General features: G+C 42.2%; 1 protein-coding gene across 1 annotated transcript in view; it reads right to left on the bottom strand.

Moving 5' to 3' along the window:
* STK39 (serine/threonine kinase 39) overlaps positions 1-4969 on the bottom strand; it is a gene marked incomplete at its 5' end in the record, with an annotated part of 266483 nt that extends 261514 nt beyond the window's left edge. The window contains one exon of the mRNA XM_081096279.1: positions 4735-4969. Within this exon, the coding sequence (XP_080952405.1) occupies positions 4735-4969 (235 nt within the window). The remainder of the gene's footprint in view (positions 1-4734) is intronic.
* Positions 4970-21755: the final 16786 nt, after the last annotated feature.

Below are 21755 nucleotides of genomic sequence, written 5' to 3'. Positions count from 1 at the left end.
GGACACTTACAGGAGACAACTGTTCGATGTTTCTCTCTCACATCAACGTTTCTTTCTCTAAAATCAATAGATACCATATCCTCGGGTGAAGGTTAAAAACAAACAAACAAACAAACAAATAAAAACAGCCAAACGTACAAACTAGCAGCAGCAGCAAAGCAAGCGCAGTTTAAAGGACTGGGGGAGCAGAATACCCACTCAGCGCTATGGCCCTGTGAGGTCCTTCAAAAACAGCTGTGACCAGTATGGCTCCTACTGCTCTCAAGATCCCTCCAGAACGTCTACAAAACCGGAGCCAATCCCTACACCACAGAACTCCACTGAAACTCTGAGGGCACAGAGCAAAGCAGGTCTCATGTGGGGAAGAAAGGCTGTTGCTCCTTAAAGAGGTGGCCATATGTCTATCACCTGGGCCTGAGGAAAACACACCTGAATGGTCATACAAAGCCTCAGAGAGAATGGAACAAAGTACCCAGAGGCCCCCTCCTCAAAGAATGGCTAGGAGCCTAGGAACCAAATTTTTTTTTTGTTTAGGTGTTACTTCTAATTCATTCTAAATGACCACCCAGGACAAAAGTGAAACAACACTGAGAAACCAAGTGCAAAACTACAGAATGGCTCTTCCTGCAAAAAAATCTAAGAAAATCAAACATACTCTGAGGCACAGGTGTATTTATGGTTTCTCTGAGGAAAATCAGCAAAGATAACAGCCCTTGCCAGGACTGTCTGATTCCAACACAGAAACTGATACTGCAATGACTACCAGTCTGTGACAGCAGGTTCCTTCGGGTTGTTCAGTTCCATTAGGGATGCCCAAGTCAACATTTAGATGACTCACCTTTTATTCTTTGTTTGGCGAATCAAGGTGATATAGAAGCAATATCACCAACAAATTAACTTGTCAGTTGGCCTATCTGTGGGTACCCCTTATACTTCTAAAGAAGGAATTTGAGGTTGAGAGAGGGGGAAGGTGAGGAACAAAGAGTAACGAGCCTGAAGAGTATAAATTGGTTAGAACGCCTCGAAGAGCAGTCAGTCGAACAGAAGACATAAATGTTTGAAATCTACAAAGACAAGAATACCAATGACTAAAAGAAAATTTAATAATTTCACAATACTGCTAACCCCTCTCTAAGTATAAAGCTCCCTGCCACAGATTTTAATCATTTCTAGGTTATGTAAAACCTTCGGACTAGATTACCCCTAAGAGCATTACGAATTCTCCATTGATCTTTTACCACACAAGAACAATACAACAAAGAGAAAACTTTATTTTTAGACTTGCAAAATCCTGTGTTTATTTTTCTAAAACAGAAGTCAAACAACTGAACCTGCTTTGTTGGGATGTGAGCAAACCTATTCTCTCCTAATCCCGGGGCCCCAGCCTCTGCCCAGAAGGAAATGAAGACACAGTGCGCTGTGCCACGCTGGAAAGTTCAAGCACCTTGGCTTTCTGCTCACGCACACCTGAGCCTCCTCCTGGTCACAGCTCTCGCTGCTGGAGCCCTATCAGATGTCCTCTGCTGCGTGGCCGGGAGAGGCAAAGGCTGTCCACCCACATTCATGTCTAAACTGGTTCAGTGTTTGAACTACTAACTTTTACGTGTAATGTTTAAGCAAAAGGGCTTAACCACAGTTCACTCTTAATTACTGAACTAGCATTACACACTAAACGGAAATGGGTTTGCAATTCCCTATAAACATTACCCTTATAAAATCGTATTTCAACAATTTGATTTTTCAATAACATGTCCTCCATATAAGCCATCTCTTTTAGTTGGAAAATATGAGATAAAATTATGTATTTGTTTATGTTAGAAGTTATATATATATACACGCACACATACACACACATATATATATGTGTGTGTGTGTGTATATATATATATATATATATATATATATATATATATATATATATTCAGAGAAGGGAGAGGGATAGAGAGATAGAAACATCAATGATAAGAGAGAATCATCGATCAGCTGCCTCCTGAACACCCCACACTGGGGATCAAGCCTGCAACCCAGGCATGTGCCCTGACTGGGAATCGAACCATGACCTCCCGGCTCATAGGTCGATGCTCAACCACTGAGCCACGCCGGCCAGGCTAGTTTTTTTTTTTTTTTTAAGTTTATTTATTGATTTTTAGAGAGAAAGAGAGAGAAAACATCGATTTGTTGTTTCACTTATTTATGCATTCATTGGTTGCTCCTTGTATGTGCCCTGACTGGGGATCAAACCCACAATCTCCGTGTATCAACATGACGCTCAAACCAACTGAGCTAGATAAATTGAAAATATTCAAAAGCTCTTCCCACAGTGTGACAGTGAACAAATCGGGATAGAAGTGATGAGCAGGTGTTCCTGTTCTCAAATTCCTCAGCTAAATTTCTTTTCATTATTATTAAATTGACCAACCATAATTAGAAATGCTGTTACTGCAAGACAAAAGAAGCCATGCAATTAACACCATCACTTAAGCTAAAATAAGATTTTATTCCTTAGTCCACAAAACTAGTTGAAGACAAAGCTTGCATTTTAACCCTACTAATTAAATAAACACATAAGTTGATTATAAGTAAATTCTGGTCCCAACCCTATGGGAACCTATGGGGTAGATAGCACCACTCAACTTTTATGGACCATCCCTACACGCTGCAAAGGGATAAATAAGACCACCCTTAAGTTCACAGATGATTAGGAAGGACAGCAACAGAAATACTAAAGCACCTTACAAACTCTTCCTCAGACTTCAAAATCTGGCTCAAATTCCACGGTCTTCTGTGGAATATTCTGCTTCCTTCCTTCTTTCACTCCCTCTTTTGTGCTCTCCCAGTACTCACTCGGCACATCCTATACAATCATTTACACGAATACCTGAAGTCCCTGAGGGCAGGGACTATTTTTATTAATTTCTATACTGTGAGCACCTAGCACAATGCTTGAGACACAGTAGGCCCTCAGGGTTTGTAGAGAAAATAAAGACTGTGGGGTTACATGCTATGAGGTGTGTAAAAAGAGCAGAAGCAGCAGAAGGCTTCTCCAGAACATGCACTGTGGCCACCTTAGAAGCTGAGGGATTCACTACCAAGATGGGAACTTAGAGAAGAGCCATGCAAAGGCAAGGAATGGAAGGCCAGATGTGTCCTAGGACAGCTGACTATTCCAGGTTCAATTACTATAAGCAGAAGACGGGAGGGGTAGGCAGTAGAACTGGAAAGATGAAAGGGCTTATATGCCGGTTCAAGGGATTTTCATTGAATACTCGAGTCTTTCAGACACCCTTTAAGTTATTTAATCCAGGCAGTGACCAAGACTCAGCCCTTGAAAGCCTTTGGTCAAAAGTTATGGAAGGTCTGGGGTTTTAAAGAATTTTATGTAGAGATGCCATTTTAGGTTATTTGAAGCTCTTATACCCTAGGTTAAATGTTCTGCCTATCATATTCATATATATATATAAATATATATATATATATCATATTCATATATATATCATATTCATATATATATATATATAAAAATTTCAGTCTGCACTATGCTTCGTTCACACTGTAGCAAGTGATAAAGGCCCGCTGAAGAATTGTTTTAATGAAAAGCAAAGAAGCATTTAAGATAAATATTCTGAATTCCATTTTCATCGCCGTACTTAACTATCAAGATGTGGGACTGCAGCATCCCAACCCATCCCATCCCAGCCCCGGTAAGGTTATTAGCCGAGGGGGGGCGCACTTTACCTGGAGGCTTCCCTGACTGGGTTCAACAAGCCTCTCCAACAGGATGACCCAACAGGGGAGGCTCTAAGTAAGTGAAGGGTCAACACAAATCTCCTGGCCCTTCACGTGCTTGGCCCAAGGAAAAGTAACTCCGGCTTCTTGCCGGTCGCCTTTGCCAGGTTTTTAAAAATGTAAGATAAGGTGATATTTGTGAGCCGACGAGAAGGGATGGAAGGCAGGGAGCAGATCGCCGACAGCCTCGGGTTTCACCCTTGCAGCTCGGCCCTGTACCAGAAGAAAGCATCGCCCGGTGCAGGGCATCAGGCCAGGGCGCCGGCTTCCCCGGGCGGCCGGGCTGGACAGCAGGCGGCGCGGCGCGCCCCGGCCCCGAGAGAGGCGGGTACCCAGGCGGCGCGGAGAGCCAGGTTGCACGGCGGGCTGGACCAGCGGCTGTCAGGGAGGGAAGCCAGCATCCTCCCGGCCTTGAGTGAGAACCGGGGCTTCCGCGACTTCTACGTCGCCCAGACACCCAAGGCGAGAGGCTGCTGAGGAGGAGCAGAAGCGCGGAGCTCGGAGAGCAGAGGCGCGGCTGCGCCCGCAGAGTCCCCCGGGGCGCGAGGTGGGGGCGCTGGAAGCGCAGGGCGGCGCCCCCGCAACCCCACCCCTCCCGCGGCTGCCTACCCGCGGGGCCACCGGCCACGGGCTGCGGCCCCGGCGCGCGGGTGGAGGAGGGAGATGCGGCGACGTTGCCGGTCCCCGGCCCCTCCGCCCCGACGATCTGCGAGATAAAAGTTTGCAGCATGCGGCTGGTCTGCAGTGCGAGTCACATCCGCCGCGCCGCCTCCTGCAGCACCAGCGTTTAGAGACGAACAAATAAATTTAAAAAAAAAAAAAAAACTGTTGAAGCCGGTAGGCCCCGAAGGCGGCCGCTCTGCCTCCCGGGCGTGCAGGCGGGCGAGCCAGCATCCCGCGCCCCCTCCCGCCCCCGGCCGCGCCTCCCACCCGGCCCGCCGCACTGACCGATAACCTCCTGCAGCTCGTACGCGTCCCGGCAGATGGGCCAGCCGACCGCCGGCGCCGCTGGGGCCGGGGCCGGGGCCGGGGCTGGGGCCGGGGCCGGGGCCGGGACCACGGGCGCCGCCGGGGCCGGCGCTGCTGTCGCGGCCGCCGGGGCCGCCGGGACCGCCGCCGCTGTCACCGGAGCCGCCTGCTGGGGCTGCTGGACGTGCACGGGCGAGCCGCTCGGCTCCGCCATGATGCTGCCGGAGGAGAGCAGGAGGACGCGCCGGTCGACGGACGACCTTCCACTTGAAACTTCCCTTTCCTCGTCGCCGACACCTCTCGGCCGGCGCACGCCCTCCCCGCCTGCCGCCGCCGCCGCCGGAGCCAGCAACGAGGGGAGGGAGCGAGGGAGGCCGCGCCGGGCGGAGGGAGGAGGCAGCGCCGGCGGAGGCGGGGAGGGGAGGAGGCGGCGGCCGCCGCGCTCGCCGCGCGCCTCGAACCTCGTGCGCGCGGTTCTCGGCCTCCGCAGGGGGAACCGCCGCCCCCACCGCGCTGCTCGTGGCCGGGGAGGTTCCACCCACGGGGAGCGAGGCCGGTGGGTGTGTGCTTTCGGGGCCCGCGTGCCCCGTTCCCGGGACTCCTTGCTGTCCCTGCGCCCTGGCCCAGACAGCCAGGCTCTCCAGAAGGTGCCCCCTGGGGACCCGGAGGGTGAGCCGCCGCCAGGTTCTCAGGTTCGGCCGTCGCCCCAACTCAATGAAACCTGAAGTTCATGTTCGAGTGAGCGAGTGAGACACCTACATGCGGGCCGTTTGTAGGACGCCAGTTAAAAAATAACCAAAGTTGTAACTTTCCAACGCTCTACCTGCCAATATCACTTTCCCACCTTGCCTAATCTAATCGCGGCCCTTCTATTTTTTTCTTAGTGAAACTTGATTCCCTGGGCCCCTGGCTGTTGCACAGAATTTTTTCGCTTGTTCCCAGCCGCCTGGACCCCAGGGAAGGGATGTAAGGGGTCTGTGAAGTTGGAATAAGAAAGACATGGTATATTTCTATACCATTAATTACATGCCACCTTAACCCGGGAGGACAACAGGTAGCGGGCGTTTCTTTTACAGAGCATTCTGGGTGTCGACGAATGTACTGCAGCATAAATAAACTGCATTGAAAACTTTTAATTAATTGCTGCTTTTTCAACTCTCCCCAAATTACCTCATCCTTAAAATTGCTATGGTATAACCATAGGTCTTCCTAATTATAGGTGTCGTATTTAACACTGAATGTTCTCTGTGTTTCCTTCGTTGAGATGGCCAAAATTATACCATTCTTGTCTTAAGCTGAAATGATGCAGTAAACCAATGTTCATATTGGTCGTTTGTCCAAAATTATCTTATGTACTTTTCATGGTGACGACTATTAAATAAATAAGAATAATGAGCATTTAAATTTTTTTAAATTGTGAAACTTTGTCTCCTGCATTCATGCATAAATATCACCTTACTTTAAAAAAAAAAAGACAATTCAAAGGAAACCAGAAATTCGTTAGAAGAAACCTTATGTCTAATCAAAACGTTGATGTAAACTAGAAATAAGTGTGCTTAATCTCTTAGCAATATGGTACACTTGGCATAAAACAACTATGATACTCTGTTCTATGAGCAGAAATTTATGCTGTATTAACTGTACATTTTTTATTCATGGGTATTCATGTATATTGATTTTAATGTCTGTCAAGAAATGGACTTTATAACCAATAAATTCTAGGCCTCTGATGTTTTAAGTGGAGAGGAACGGGGAACAGGGGAGCTTTCTATACCTGCTCACCTTTTCAAACGCTGATCCCCACCCCCAAAGAATTCCTAAGAACTATTTTTAAGGAAAAAGAAAAATGATTAAATTAATATGACTTCCATTTTGTGATAGGAACTTAAATTTTTCACTTTCAGACCATGAAATGGGACTATGAAGTCCAGGAAAGTTCTTGGGAACTTCATAGGAAAATACAATGCTCTCAAGGTCAATGGCACAGCCCTGGCCAGTGTGGCTCAGTCAGCTGAGCTCCTCCCAGGCACCAAAAGGTCACAGGTTAGATTCCCTGGTGAGGACACAAGCCCAGGTTGCTGGCTTGATCCCCAGTAGGGGTTGTGTGGGAGACAGCTGATCAGTGTTTCTCATAAGATCTTTATCTTTCCCTCTCCTTTCCTCTCTCTCTAAAATCAATTAAAAATCATATTTAAAAAAATCAATAGCACAGATTTGAATCAAACACAGATCATTTAGTTTCCCACAAAAAAAAGCAACTGTTCCTTAGCCACATACCAGATATTTGTACCCAGCTCATCATTCCCAAATGGCTACCAGGATGATGACTTGCAAGAACTGATGACTCATCACTACCAGTAGGTCAGTTTAAAGAATGGCTACTCTCAGTGGCCTTTGGCATCATTTTTATATATGAAGAACAAAACATGAATTATATTTTTAAGTTACATAAAGGCATTCGATTAGAATTTTCAGTTAATGTTTCCATAAGCAATTGGGTGAATTGGTACTTACAATGCAGAAATACATGTATATAAATAGTATTCAACTGATATGCAGTGAATTCAGGGAAAACCCATTACTAAATTTAAACTGAAAGATGGCAGGGGAGGAAACCTTTAAAATATAAACAAGATCTATTTCAATACATAAAGAATACATTCAGTCAGACTTTAACAGGTAGAAAAAAGTGTGTCTACATTTTGTTGTGTTTATAACTGCCACATTATATGTCCGGGTTGCCCAGCTTCAGCACCATGATATTTAGTGCCAGATAACTCCCTGCTGTAGAGGTCTGTTCCCCTGGCCTCTACTCACTAGATGCCAGCAGCACCCCCGTTGTCAGTCATGACTGTCAAAAATGTTTGTCATTTTATAAACAGATTATTGCAGATTATTTGCTTTATAAGGAGCTTAAATAGTGTTCAGGTATGTATTCATAAATCCTGAAGGGGATCAGATTATGCCACCCCCAAATATGCTATTTTGGCATAAGGATTATTTTGAGATAAAGGCAATAAGAGAGGACAGACACAGGAAGAACTCTCTGCCCTCACCCTATTGCCTAAAAGTAGGGTATAAATTTCACTTTTATAAGTGGAATTTCCATTTATAAAGGAATTTTCCATTTCTAAAGGTCCCCCACACACACACCTCCCATACCAGGAATAGGAGAATGACTTTTATCGCCAGAGCTGGCACTGAGATGAGTCTGCATGAACAACCCTTATCTACCCTTAGTTTCCCCATATATTTCCTAGTCACCTTCCCACAATTTATCCAGCCTAGGAGCCCAAATCCCTTTTTCCTTTGCCTAGTCACTTCTCCACAATTCATCCCCTTTCTTAAACTGGTAGATAGGCCCTCAATTCTAACCACCCTAGTTATTAAATTTGAAAGGTTAGAGGAAAAGTGTGTCCATCCTCTAAAACACTTTGAACAACTAAGAGAAGATGTGTCCTGTAGGGACCAAGGCCTTGAAGAAAGAAAGTGTCAATATTCAAATTATGCCCCCAACATTTTCTTATCTCTGACTTTGGACTTAAACTATCTGAGTCTCAATTTTCCCATTCACAAAATCAGCATCATAATAACTTGCACATGAGTTGTTAGAACATCATTTATGTGTGAACATACAGTAAATGTTCAGTAAAATAAAAACCCTCATTGATGGCATAATCATCATCATCATTATTCTCATCTGCCAAGATTTGTAACAAACTATAACAAGATATATAACATTATTATATATCTTTCTCAAGATGTGTGAGAAAGATATGTAATAATGGCAATCATGAACTGTACAGAATGTAAGATGCCTGGAGACAGGGATTTTTGTTCCTTTGGTTCACTGGTATATCCCAGTTCCTAGAATAACATCTGGCACATAATATACTCAGTAAATATTTGTTCAATAAATGTAACACTTTTTAAATGTGTATAAAAACATGCTTTTAAGCATTTTAATGAATCAGCAATGTCAAGAGTGGCTTAGTTGGGAGGAAAGTGGAGGTGGAGAGACCTATATAGAAGCCAATGCAGTAGCCAAGTTAGAGAAATGTGTATGTGAATAAAGCCATGATACGGAAGATAATGATGAGGGGGTAGATTTAAGAATTATTTAAGGAACAGAGAAATGGAACTTGATGACAGATGAGATTCCTTTAAAAGTCAAATTGCCCCAATGCATTAAAAAGATTTACACAAGTACAATTCATAAAATGTTTTAGAAATTCATCTCTTGAAGGAATAGGAGGCTCTCTTGATTGGCAGGTGGTCTTTCTCCCATGGCTAACCTGTAATTTACTACAAAGTCACTGCCATTACATGGTGGGGAAGACCAGATGTTCTTGGTTGTGAAGAAAAATCTATCACGATGTTTTCCATCTCCAGCTCTTCCTACTGACTGTTTTAGTAACTATGTTTGGGGTGGGAAAGGTTGTTAAAGAGTTGAATTTGACTTGAATGACTGCTTCCAAAGACAAGGATGCAATGTTTTTTGTTTAATTAGGGTGATGGCTGGGCATAGTAGAAAAGGAATCTGTTTAAATCAGTAATAGCTAGATTTAAATATTTGCTCTGTACTTACCAGCTGGCAGCTTAAACTCTCTGGGATCCTGTTATCTTAAAACAGGGACAGTCATCCCAGGATGATTGGGTTGCTATAAGGATGAAGCGAGTTGGTATGGGCAATACACCTGACCCACAGCCCACCCTCTAGTACAGTGGAGGCTGCAGAATTCATGGCTGGGAGGGATGCAGGGGTGGTGGTCTCAGGGGAAGGTGGGTATCCTAGGTTGAATTGTGTCCTCCCAAAAGATATATTGAAGTCCTAAACCCTGATACTTGTAAATGTGATTTTATTTGCAAATAGGGTCTTAGCAAGTGTAATTGAGTTAGGGTCATACTGGATTAGGCTGGACTCTATTCCAAGTACTGGTATCCTTATAAGAAATTTGGACCCAGAGACACAAACACACAGGGAGAATGCCATGTGATTGCAAGGGAGGTAGAGATTGGAGTGATATGTCGACAAGTCAAGGAGTGCCAAAGATTGCTGGCAGCGACCAGATGCTAGGAGAGAGGCATGGAACAGATTCCCTCAGAGCCTCCAGGAGGCACCAACGCTGCCAACACCTTGATCTTGGACTTCTAGCCTCCAGACCGTGAGAGAATAAGTTTCTGTTGTTGTGAGCTAAACCACCCAGTTTGTGGAACTTTGTTACAGCAGCCCAGGGAGCTAATACAGTGGGATTACAGAATTTGTTCTTTAGCGAATGGTAGTTTATTTGGACCAACTTCAGCAATGAGCACTAATAGAAACTAGCCACTGTTCTGGAGCCGCCTGCTACTAAAGCTCCAGACTTTATACTACAATTTGTTGGGGGGGTTTTTTGTTGTTATTTTTTAAAATATATTTTTATTGATTTCAGAGAGGAAGGGAGAGGGAGAGATAGAACGAACAATGATGAGAGAGAATCAGTGATAGGCTGCCTCCTGCACACCCCCTACTGGGAATCGAGCCTGCAACCCAGGCATGTGCCCTGACTGGGAATCGAACTGTGACCCCCTGGTTCATAGATCGATGCTCAACCACTGAGCCATACCAGCAGGGCAACTTGTTTTTAATGTTATTTTAAATTTTTATAAAAACCACAGGAGAGTAAATATGTGCATGACTTATTGGCAGAGATAGCAAATGTCCATCTGAAAAATGTATTCGAGAATATATGAACCTTTCCAATTCTGAAGACCAGTTCAGCATTCACTCAGTGGACTGATAGAGATGTCATGAGCTTTTTAGTGACATGGCTGATGCCGCCACCAATTTTCCAAAGTCCAGAGCTGGTGTGATTTGATTTTATTAGATACCACATGATTTAGTGTTTAGGTGTCATTAGTCCCTGTTTCCCAGCCATAAATGAAAAGAGAGGCTTAAATCTATTTTAAATTGAATTATTGCAAAGACACGGTTTTAAATTGGTCATGTGTGATTTAAAGAATTAAACTTATATGAATGATAACTTCCAGACATATGTTTTCATTTATCTCCCAACCAGCTCTTGAAATTAAATTCCTATTGCATTTTATATTACAGACAGAATTGCTCTGGTGGCAGTTAATGCCTTTTCATTCATCTCAGAGGATTCTGACCAGGATTTGAATCCTGGTGAGAGAGGTCTCTCTAGAAGCCCTACTTTCTCTGCCCATAGGGGAAGGTCTCTGTATTTAACAAGGCTGGTCTTTTGCTAAAACATCCAAAAGCACTAGAGTAAAACTGCTCAGCACACATATTTCTTTTACAGTGTTATCTGCCTAAAACCTGATAGTCCTGTCCCAGGTAGAATGTCATAAAAATGTAATTAAAAGCAAGTCAATTCTTTAGTCCTCTCTCCATCGAAGAACCACAAATACTAAGCCCACTCAGTACACAAAATGGCACATTCTGAAAATATTTCGTTCAGCCCTCTCACCTTCAGCACTTTCCAAACATCAAGAATGTCCATCTCAAAGCTTCTTTCTTCCTCTCTATTAAAAAATGCTCCCGCCAAAATGATCCACCAACCCTGACTGCTCTTCCCTCTCGGCCTCTGTGGCGTCCCTGCTGAGCTCAGAGCTTTCTCAGGAGAGACATCTTGGGTTACACACTTATAATTGAACATATTAATATTCTTTCATTCAGTAAATACATTTTAGGGACTCTAATTTGCATGGCACTTTGCCAAATGCGGTAGGAAAATAAAAGACAAAATTATTTCAGTACTTAAACACTGTATAATGCATACACCCCACTTTATTCAATGTCCAGTCTTCCAGCGCCCCAAATGTTACCAAAACATGTGAATGACACTCAAGACAGGGAGAGCTGCCAAAACCAGAGGTTACAGAGATGTAATATGACAGGTTCGTTTGCTGGCCGAAATAACTAACTTCTTTTACTATTGACTGGCAAAGTCTAAAACAAAAAACACATGCCCTTCTGGTACTGCAGTCAAGAATCCCAAGAGAAATGGCAGGAAATGGCAAGAAAATTAAAATGAACACCAGGCAAACGAGAGTCCCGAGCAGGAGAGGTGGATATTAGAGGCGGCGAGGGATGCATTGGGAGGTAAGTGCCTTTGGTAGTAAGCAGTTAGAAGAGCACAGCAGAAATGGCCTTGAAGAAAGAAAAGAATCATAATGGAAAGAAGTTCAGAATCAGGGGCCAAACCTGCCTCCACGGAGACACAGTGCAGGTGCAGGCACATATGTCTCCACAGTGTGAGCAGTGGGACCGTGTCACCCGGAACAGCGCTGGCCCCGCACGGCACGCCGTCGTGCCAGAAAGCCAGCCTAGTGTTGCCAGATCTTCTGGTTCTTTCAAGAGAAGCCAACAAATCTGATGTTATGTGAAATGTTTCAGTTTTTAAATATTGGCCCAACCTTATAAAATACTGCACAGAATCTGATGCCATATACATAATGTTTAAAAACAAGAAAACACCAAACACAGTCTTTGAATAAATACATATTGAGTAAAACATGGGCAGGAATGATAAACTCCAAATTCAGGGTAGTCGTTACCCCTGCAGAGGAGAGGCAGGGGAAAGGCATGCACAGGGCTCCTGTGGCACCTGTAATGCTTTATTACTTTAATAAAAATCTGGAATAAATATAGTAAAATGATAAGGTTTGTTAGACTGGATGGTAGGTCCATACGTTTTTATTACACTACTGTTCCTACTGCTCTGTATGTGAGAAATATTTCACAATTATAAAGCAATGATACGGTGCAAGCCAAACCGTGGTAGTCCACGTCAGGCCCACGGAACACCGTTTGCAGCCTTTGCCCACACTCAGGTCAGACCAGGGAGAACAGCACTTCGGTCATGCCCAAAGTAAACACAGGCGAGCCAAGCGTTCTTCAGCCTGGTTGGGCATCAGAACCACCTGTGCAGCCTGTTAAACGTCCTCCTCTCTGCCCTGGCCAGGTGGCTCAGTAGACTGGAGTATTGTCCTGTACACCAAAAAGTGGCAGGTACGCACATACCCAGGTTGCAGGTTTGAACCCCAGTCTGGGTATGTATGGGAAACAACCCAAGGATATTTCTCTCTCACACTGATGTTTCTCTCCACCCCACCCCACCCCCCACCCCATTCCTCAAAAAAAAAAAAAAAAAATCAACTAAAGACCAGATCCTCAGATGAGGACAAAAATGAAAACAAAACAAAAGCCCCCAAAACAACAACAACTACAACAAAAATCTCCTCATGCCTGGGTGTCACCTATATTCTACTAAACCTTAACCTGCATGTAGAAACTGGGCATCTAGATCATTCTGACGTGCCGCCAGTGTGGAAAATAGCTGTGATCGTCCTGAGAACATCATTGTGACACAGGAAAGCCACAGCTGGATAAGCAGCTGAGGCAGGGAGCTCCCAGAAAGGTGACAACCTTCAAAGGCTCAGTGGTCACTGGTGGCTTTAGTCAAATCACAGGGAATGCAAAATACCCATTAAAAGTGACTCAGTCTTTTTGAAATAAGAAAATTGAAATAACTGTTGAAATAGTAATTATTGTTTTTAAATATTGTCATCAAAACAGAATAAAATAATATATATTGCTTTATTTTAAAGAAACAAACTGTGTGTCTACCATGTGCAAGCTATCTGCATGGCACTGTGGAATGATGGAAAGATGAATGGGACATGTCCCTACTCTCAAAGGAGATTAACAGCTAATGGGGACAGATATGTAGAAAAATAATTTGTCCATCAGGGATAGGGAGAAAGACTGGTCATGTGAGTAAGATTACAGTTTTGCCTCAAAGACTCCAAAACTAGAACATTCAAATTATTGGACCGCAGGGTCCTATTTTAACCAGTGTCTAGTGGCCCGGGTTTGATAGGGAGACCCCTGAGGCTCAGAGAGAAGAGCAGATGAAGAGGAAGGACCACTGAAAACAATCAAAACTTCAGACGTCCTTAATATATGAAGGGTTCAAAAATGAAAAGTCTTGAAAGAATGCTCTTACCATAAATCAATCAGGTGTATACACAAAATTAAACTTTTTCCTTGATATGAAGAGATTTTATTCTTTGATACCAAGGAGACATCAGTGTAACTTTCTCTTTCAGAGGCCCATGTGTGAACAAATCATCTATATATATAAAAAGCCAGTGACCAGAATGCTGGAACGACCAGAACGACCAGTGGCTATGATGCCCATTGAGGCCAGCCAACTTCCAGTGCCTCCCCCCTTACCCCCCACTGGCCTGGCCCTGATCGGCCTCCGTTGGGGTGGGCCGTCCAGACCCCACCCATCATGCATTTGTACACTGGACCTCTAGTGAGTGAGTAAGTGAAATTGTAATCCTCAATAACAAAAATAATGTTGGATCATATATTGCTTTAGAATAATTTTTAGAAATGTCTGCAATTAAGAGCATTTCCTTTTACAACAATCATAGCTACAGGTTATGAAGACACTGTAGGGAGCATTTTCAATACATAGCCTCCATGATTTTTATCTAACCTGATGTAGATCACAGTTTGTGCATTTTTATAGATGGAGTAATGGAAGGTCACAATGGTTAACTAACTTAAACTAAAACCTAATCACAGCTTATCTGTAGCAGAGCCGAGATTCAAATTTGCTCTGTTCAACCTCAAAACCTGACACTTACATTTCTCTATCTTTTGACAAAGACATATTTACTATTATTACATTAAAACTTTTAAACAAAATCATATTAAATTACATTACAATTTAATTTTAATTAAAACTGACTACTGATGTGCTATGTAGTTTAATGACATTTAAAACAAGAAGATATCCCTGGCCAATGTGGCTCAGTTGGTTGAGCATTGTCCTGTGCACCAGAAGGTTACCGATTAGATTCCTGATTTTGTTCTGGATCCATGGTAGGGGGAGTACAGGAAGCAGCCAATTTATGTTTCTCTCTCTCTCTCTCTCTCTCTCTCTCTCTCTCTCTCTCTCTCTCTCCTTCTCTCTCTCTAAAAATCAATAAAACCAGAAGGCAAGGCTGTATAGATAGCCAGGAAACAATCACCAAGAACAGAGTACAGGGAAAAAAATATTCCATATGTACTTCTATTCCTCCACCCAAATATTATGAATATTAGTTCCAAAACTATGTTTATGTACCTTAACAACACTCTGTGGACAACAGCCATTGTTAATATGTTCTTAAAATGCTAATATAACTCTTAGTTTGAATTGTCAATAAAAATAATTTATTAGGTTGGTCTCCAAATCAAGTGAAAGCTACATAACAGTATTTCAGTGGTTCATCAACTAAATGGAGCAGTTAATTCAGTCAATAGTGAATAATCTTCAAATCAATTGTTCATCAGATACAAAGGATAGTGGTAAATATAAATAATTCAAGAGACTAGAAACAGCCAGGTAATATTAAAGAACTTTGAAACACATTTCAATAAATAACCCAATAATTTTTTCATTTTATTCATTTAAAAATTACATTAAAACATAACAGAAAACTTTGGAAGAAAGAAAAATTATGGTTTTCTTGTTATTTTCAAGTCATTTAACTCATATATTATTTAAATATTGAGAATCATAGAAGGCTTATTATTTTGTGTTCCTGGGGCTAAGCTGTCAAAGCAGGTTGGACACTGTCTTAACTAACTGTGTACATAAAGAATGGACATTACCTCATCCTCTCTCATGAAAATGTGTGGCCAATTTTGTATTTTCCATAGATATTGTATGGATTTAATCCAGTGAGTTATTCTCCATACTAAAAGAAAGATCTTACGGAGGTGATATCATGTCAAAAATTTTTATTGGCACAAACATTTTAACAAAAGATAGCAAGAACATTTATTGTGAAATAGAAAGTAGCAGTCCCATAACCCAAAGGGTCCATTTATCTATTGACAGAATTAGAGATTTGTTTTTTCAAATAAGCAGTGAACCATGGGACTAGTGGCTGATGAGAAATTTAGATTATGAAAGTGCTTCATTTAAATAAATTCTTTTCCTTTTGAATACATATTACATGTACAAGTTATAAAATTTTAAGGTAGAAAGGGTATAGAGTGAAAACTAAATCTCCCTCCTGCCCTTATTTTCTACCCAAGTTGTTCTCTTTCTTAGAAGCAACTACTATTACCTTGTTCTTGCCTCCTTCAAGAGATACTTACACATTTACAACTATATTCACATATTGTCTTCTATACCAATTATAATATACACACTGATCCCTAACCCCACTTTTTTTCACTTAACAAATGTCTTGGAAAGGATATCATGGAGTCCTAACTTTTTTTCTTTCATTAACCTATGTCTTATGTTATCCATGCTTCTTTCTTTTTTTCAGAGGTATAAATTGCATCTACTAAGATGCACAGATTCAATTTGATACATTTTGAGAATTGAACACATGGTATAGAATATTCAATAATTATTCTTCTTAAGAACGAATAAGTAGTTCATTGACTGGATGTGCCATGATTGATTTAACCGGACTTCTATTGATGGATTATTTTGTTGTTATAAACACAGTTGCGGTTAATATGTATACACTAGGGGCCCGGTGCACGAAATTCGTGCACTGGGTGTAGGGGGGGGGGTTGGGGGAGAGTGTCCCTCAGCCCAGCCTGCCCCCTCTCACATACTGGGAGCCCTCAGGCATTGACCCCCATCACCCTCCGATGGCCTGATCGGCCCCTTGCCCAGGCCTGACGCCTCCGCCAGAGGTGTCAGGCTTGGACAGGGGACCCCCATCTCCCCCCGATCACTGGCTCTGGCCTCCGCCCAGGCCTGAGGCCTCTGGCCCAGGAATCATGCCTGGGCAGGGGACCCCCATCTCCCTCTGATCACTTGCTCCACCCCCGCCCAAGCCTGACGCCTCTGACCCAGGCTTCAGGCCTGGGCAAGGGAACCATCATATCCCCCCAATCCCTGGCTCCGCCCCCCACCCAGGCCTGATGCCTCCGCCAGAGGAGTTGACCCTCATCACCCTCCGATCACCAATCACCGGATCGGCCCCTTGACCAGGCCTGAGGCCTCCGGCAGAGGTGTCAGGCCTGGGCAGGGGACCCCCAGCTCCCCGCGGTTGCAGGCTCTGCCCCTGCTCAGGCCTAATGCCTCTGGCCTAGGCATCCGGCCCAGGCAGCGGGGACCTGCAGTGGCAGCGGGGGGCACCGCGATCGTGGGCTTCGCTTTAGGCCCAGGCAAGGGACCCCTAGCTCCTGGGACTGCCAGCTTCGACTGTGCCCAGCTCCCATCGCTGGCTCCACCCCTACTTCCTGCTATCACTGGCCAGGGCGGCAAAGGCGCCTGATTCTCCGATCATGGCCCCAGGGCCGCCTTTGCCCTGCCCCCCAGCTCTTAGCTCCCCCCTGGGTTTCAGATCACTGTCAGTGGCAGGGGGCTTCTTCCTGCTTTCCCTTTCGCCTCCCTGCATTGTGCCTACATATGCAAATTAGCCGCCATCTTGTTGGCAGTTAACTGCCAATCTTAGTTGGCAGTTAACTGCCAATCTTAGTTGGCAGTTAATTTGCATACAGCCCTGATTAGCCAATGAAAAAGGTATCGCCGTACGCCAATTACCATTTTTCTCTTTTATTAGTGTAGATATGATGTTGTTTGTGTTCAAATATACCTATGGTAAAATTCCTAGAAGTAGGATTTCTGGATCACTATTAATTTAGAAGGATTTTGACAAATTATTTACCATAGGTGTTGTATTAATTTATATTCCTGCTAACAATTTTTGAAGGCTCCTTTTGAAGTATATCGTGGTTATTAAACTTTTTGATCTTTGCTCATCAGGTAGATTTAAAGAGCGTAATTCTAGCCTTAATTTGGTTTTTCTTATTTTGCGAGATGCTGAGCATCTCTTCCTATATTTAAAAGACCTGAAACAGCTTCATTCCAAGAGAAAATTTGAGCAAAAGCAAAGGTACTGTGAAGACTGTGTCATGCATTTGGAGGGATGAACAGATACACAGAAGACTTGACATTTATTTTGACCTTTCAAGAGAAGCTGGACAGAGAAATGTGTTTTGTTTTGTTTTTTTATGGACAATAGAAACTTGAGGAAACTTGATATTTCCAGTATGACCCAAAAAGAAGATGCCAAAATCTCAAGTGGAAAACTCCAAGAAACCAAAGATCTAAGAAAGTATGCCTGCCTGAATCACAAATGAAGACAATGTCAATTTGTTTCTTCAACATCAATGGTATTGTCCATGCTGAATTAATCTACAAGGTCAAACAGTTGGTCAGGCTTATTATGCAGAAATTCTAAAACATTTGTGGGATCGTGTGCTTCACAAATCATTGCTTGATCATTTTATTCACTACACTTTGCTCTGAACAACTTTTAGCTGGTCTTTAAAATCAGAGCTACTCTAAGAAGAAAGTAACCATAAAGGAAAAGAAAACTCACCATTGAGGATATTCAAACGAGTGTGACTCCAGTTCTAATGGCAATTCCAACAGAAAAGATTAAAAATACCTGAGGCATTAGATTCCACATATGATTGAGGCCATGTCTTTCTCAGACTGGCTTATTTCACTTTGTATAATACTCTCCAGATTCCTCCATGCTGTCTCAAAGGGTAAGAGATCCTTCTTTTTTATTGCTGCATAGTATTCCATGGTGTAAATGTACCACAGCTTTTTTTTTATCTACTCATCTACTGATGGGCACTTGGGCTATTTCCAGATCTTAGCTATTGTAACTTGTGAATAGATCCAGAGACATAGAAGCATGGAACAGACTGTAGAATCTCAGAGGGAAGGCAGGGGTGGGTGGGTGGGAAGAGATCAACCAAAGAACTTGTATGCATATATGCATAACCCATGGACACAGACAATAGGGTGATAAGGGCCTAGGGCAAGGGGTGAAGGCAGGCTAGAAGGGGTCAGTGGGGGAAACAGGGGGACATATGTAATACTTTCAACAATAGAGATTTTTTTAATACCTGGGGCAATAATTGAAATCCTTACATAGCTCCCAATTTGACTTATATAAAGGGAACAATATTCCCTTAGATTTACTTCTTTTTTAAAATTGGTTCCATTTCTGGATAATTACATCATTTATGCCAGGAATACTTAAAATCCTTTGACTACCCTCTCTCTCTCCAAAAGATATTTCATGGAACAATAGAGTAATAGAAAAAACATCATTGTTTAATTAGTTAGACACCCACTTCTTAGCTGCAAAATACGGTTAAAATTGTTTCTCTTTTCTGGGCTTCAGTTTTCTTTTCAGTTAAATTTAGATAACAAATTGCACTGCCGGATTAACCAATAAAGTATCTGGCACATAGTAGTCTCTCAATAAATGCTGGTTCTCTTCCTCCCATCTGTATCTAATTAGGACTTTATTGATAGACCTAGAAGTAGCAATTATAAACAAAACTCTTGAGATTTCAAAATACTGGTTATGAAAGATTTAGGTTTCAAATTAGGAGGAATTTTCTTTTACCAATGCCTATGATCCAAATCAAAATCTTAAGTTGAACACTTAAGGAAAAATAAGGTATAAGGACCTATTGTCAGAATACATTCTAACTAGCTAAAAAGAAAAGTATTTATTATAGGATATTAAAAGCTTCTCAGATTTGGGGGCAGGAATAAAGGGACTGAGTCTGGATTGCACTTTCAGAAAAGATTCCAATAACTATATTGCAGGATGGGGCCACCATACAGGGTTGAATAGTACCCGCTCACAAAATTCATGTCTTCCTGAAATGTGACCTTATTTGGAAATAGGATCTTGCAGATGTAATCAAGTTAAGCGGAGGTTAAAGTGGATGAGAGCCGGCTTTGATCCAATGGCTGGTGTCCTCAAAAGAAAACAGGAGTGACACAGACATATGAGAGCAGCACATGGGAAGCTGGAGGCAAGGATTGGAGTGAGGCATCTGCAAGCCAAGGAATTCCAAGAATTGCCACAACCACCAGAAAACAGAAGAGGCAAGGAATGATTGCCCCCAGAGCCTTACAGAGAGCATGGCTCTACGGATGCCTTGATTTCAGACTTCTAGCTTCCAGAATTGTGAAAAAATAATTTTTTGTTGTTTTAAAAGAACCGGTTCACAGTACTTTGTTAGGGCAGCCCTAGAAAACTAATACAGGCACCAAGGGAGCTGCTGAAGCATTTGCAGTCAGCGATTCTCCAGTTCCAGAACCACATTTCTACCTCCTTAGTTAATAAGACTAAAAGATCAGGAAACTACCACAATCAAGAAACCACAGGATGGAGGAACCTGCCATGGTCAAGAAGTGTCATGACTGCTATTGGCTCCACAGTTGTGCCAGAGCTGATACTAACAGTCCACACCTTGTCATAAGAAGCCAGCGAGTGATTTTTGAATAGTGGGATTTTAGCTAACACTTCCAAAGAAAAAGAAAATTTCTCTATCATTGTTTCCTTTCATCAGTGGAGGGGAAAAAATGCAGCAGAAGCACAGCCAAGGTTTCACAGTGGTAAGAACATCTGATTGGTTGATGCAAAATCACATCCAGAACCCTAGCTGCAAGGGATTCTGGGAAGTATAGTTAATTTTCCATCCTTCACTGTACAAGAAGATAGGATAGATATTAACTACCAATCCGCCATATCATATCTACTGCATAGGGTTTGTGAAATTCTTACTTGAATTAAAAAATGACCAGCATTAGATTTTTTAAAATTCCTTAACTTTTTGGACCTAGTTATCTGTATAAAACTAAGATTGGAGGTGATCTCCAGGATATACTCTGTTTTTTTAAACTCTGACTATTTTAACCATGTATAAGTCTGTACATACAAACATATTTTCTACTGGCATATATCCACATAGTTTTCAAGACTTTCTTGAGAAAAGATACTGGATAGAAATTCCACAGCACTTCTTTGCTAACACTATGTAAACTTTCAAAGAACCACATAAAGTAGATTTACTTTGTAGAGGGAGAAAATTTGTATATGAGTGTGTGTGTGCATATGTGTGTGAAAGTATTGTGCATCTAAACTCAAGTCAATTAAATTTTCTCATGATTAGGTAAAATTTCTAATGATTAGGTAAAAGCAAACTGGCAGAAATTCAATACAAATGGTAAAGACTGACAATGAAATGGAATCTGCTTGATATTTTTGTCTGATTCTGAACGCATACTTACTTCCCACACTCCTTTTTCCTAAAATGAACCAGGCCTATCAAACTTTTCATGACTAAGGTTTTCCAAATCTAAAAATAATTTCAAGTTGTGGATGTACCTTGCCATTTTGAATAAATTATAAAAGTAGATTATTTTTGGCTCATCCTCACCAGAGGATTTTTTCCCCATTGATTTTTAGAGAGAGTGGAAGGGAGAATGTCTGCCTTGCCCTGGATCACCTTGCCGGAGCTCTACAAGAAAGAAGTACTCATTTCAATCTGAAGTAACCATTAGTTTGGGTTTTCTGTGGAACCTAATCTTTAACTAAATTGTTGGGGTGGGGGCTCGGTGGAGGGAGGCAAAGAAGGGAGAACATCTGTAATACTGCCACCTATAAAAATTAATTAATTGATTGATTGATTGATTGATTGATTATAAAGAAATATGGGCATGAAATTAATAAGCCCACAATGTCTCATCTCAAAGTGTATCAGAAAAATATCCTGGCAAAACATAATATATTAAGTAAAGGAACTACTGACATTTAAAAAAATAAATGGTGTCTGAATAGTTAAGTCCTAGCTGTACCCTTTGTTCCAGTTTGATGAAATCCAACTGTGTCTCATTTCTGTGGTTACAAGATTATAAAAAAGTGGTTGCCTTCCCTTTATCCTGCCAGTGTCTTCATACATCTAATTGACCAAGACATGTTCTCATAAATGCACTAATTTTGTACATTCTGTTTCTATTGCCACATAACTCATAATATGCACAAAAATACATAATTGCATAATTATATGCTTATAAACTCTGTAAGCAAATACATTTATGTACTTATCATTAACCTAACACATTTTTCTTCTGATCAGTATT

The sequence above is a fragment of the Myotis nattereri genome (assembly GCF_964212035.1).
Source record: "Myotis nattereri genome assembly, chromosome: 7".
Lineage (NCBI taxonomy): Eukaryota > Metazoa > Chordata > Mammalia > Chiroptera > Vespertilionidae > Myotis > Myotis nattereri.
This window is presented reverse-complemented; position numbering and strand designations above follow the sequence as displayed.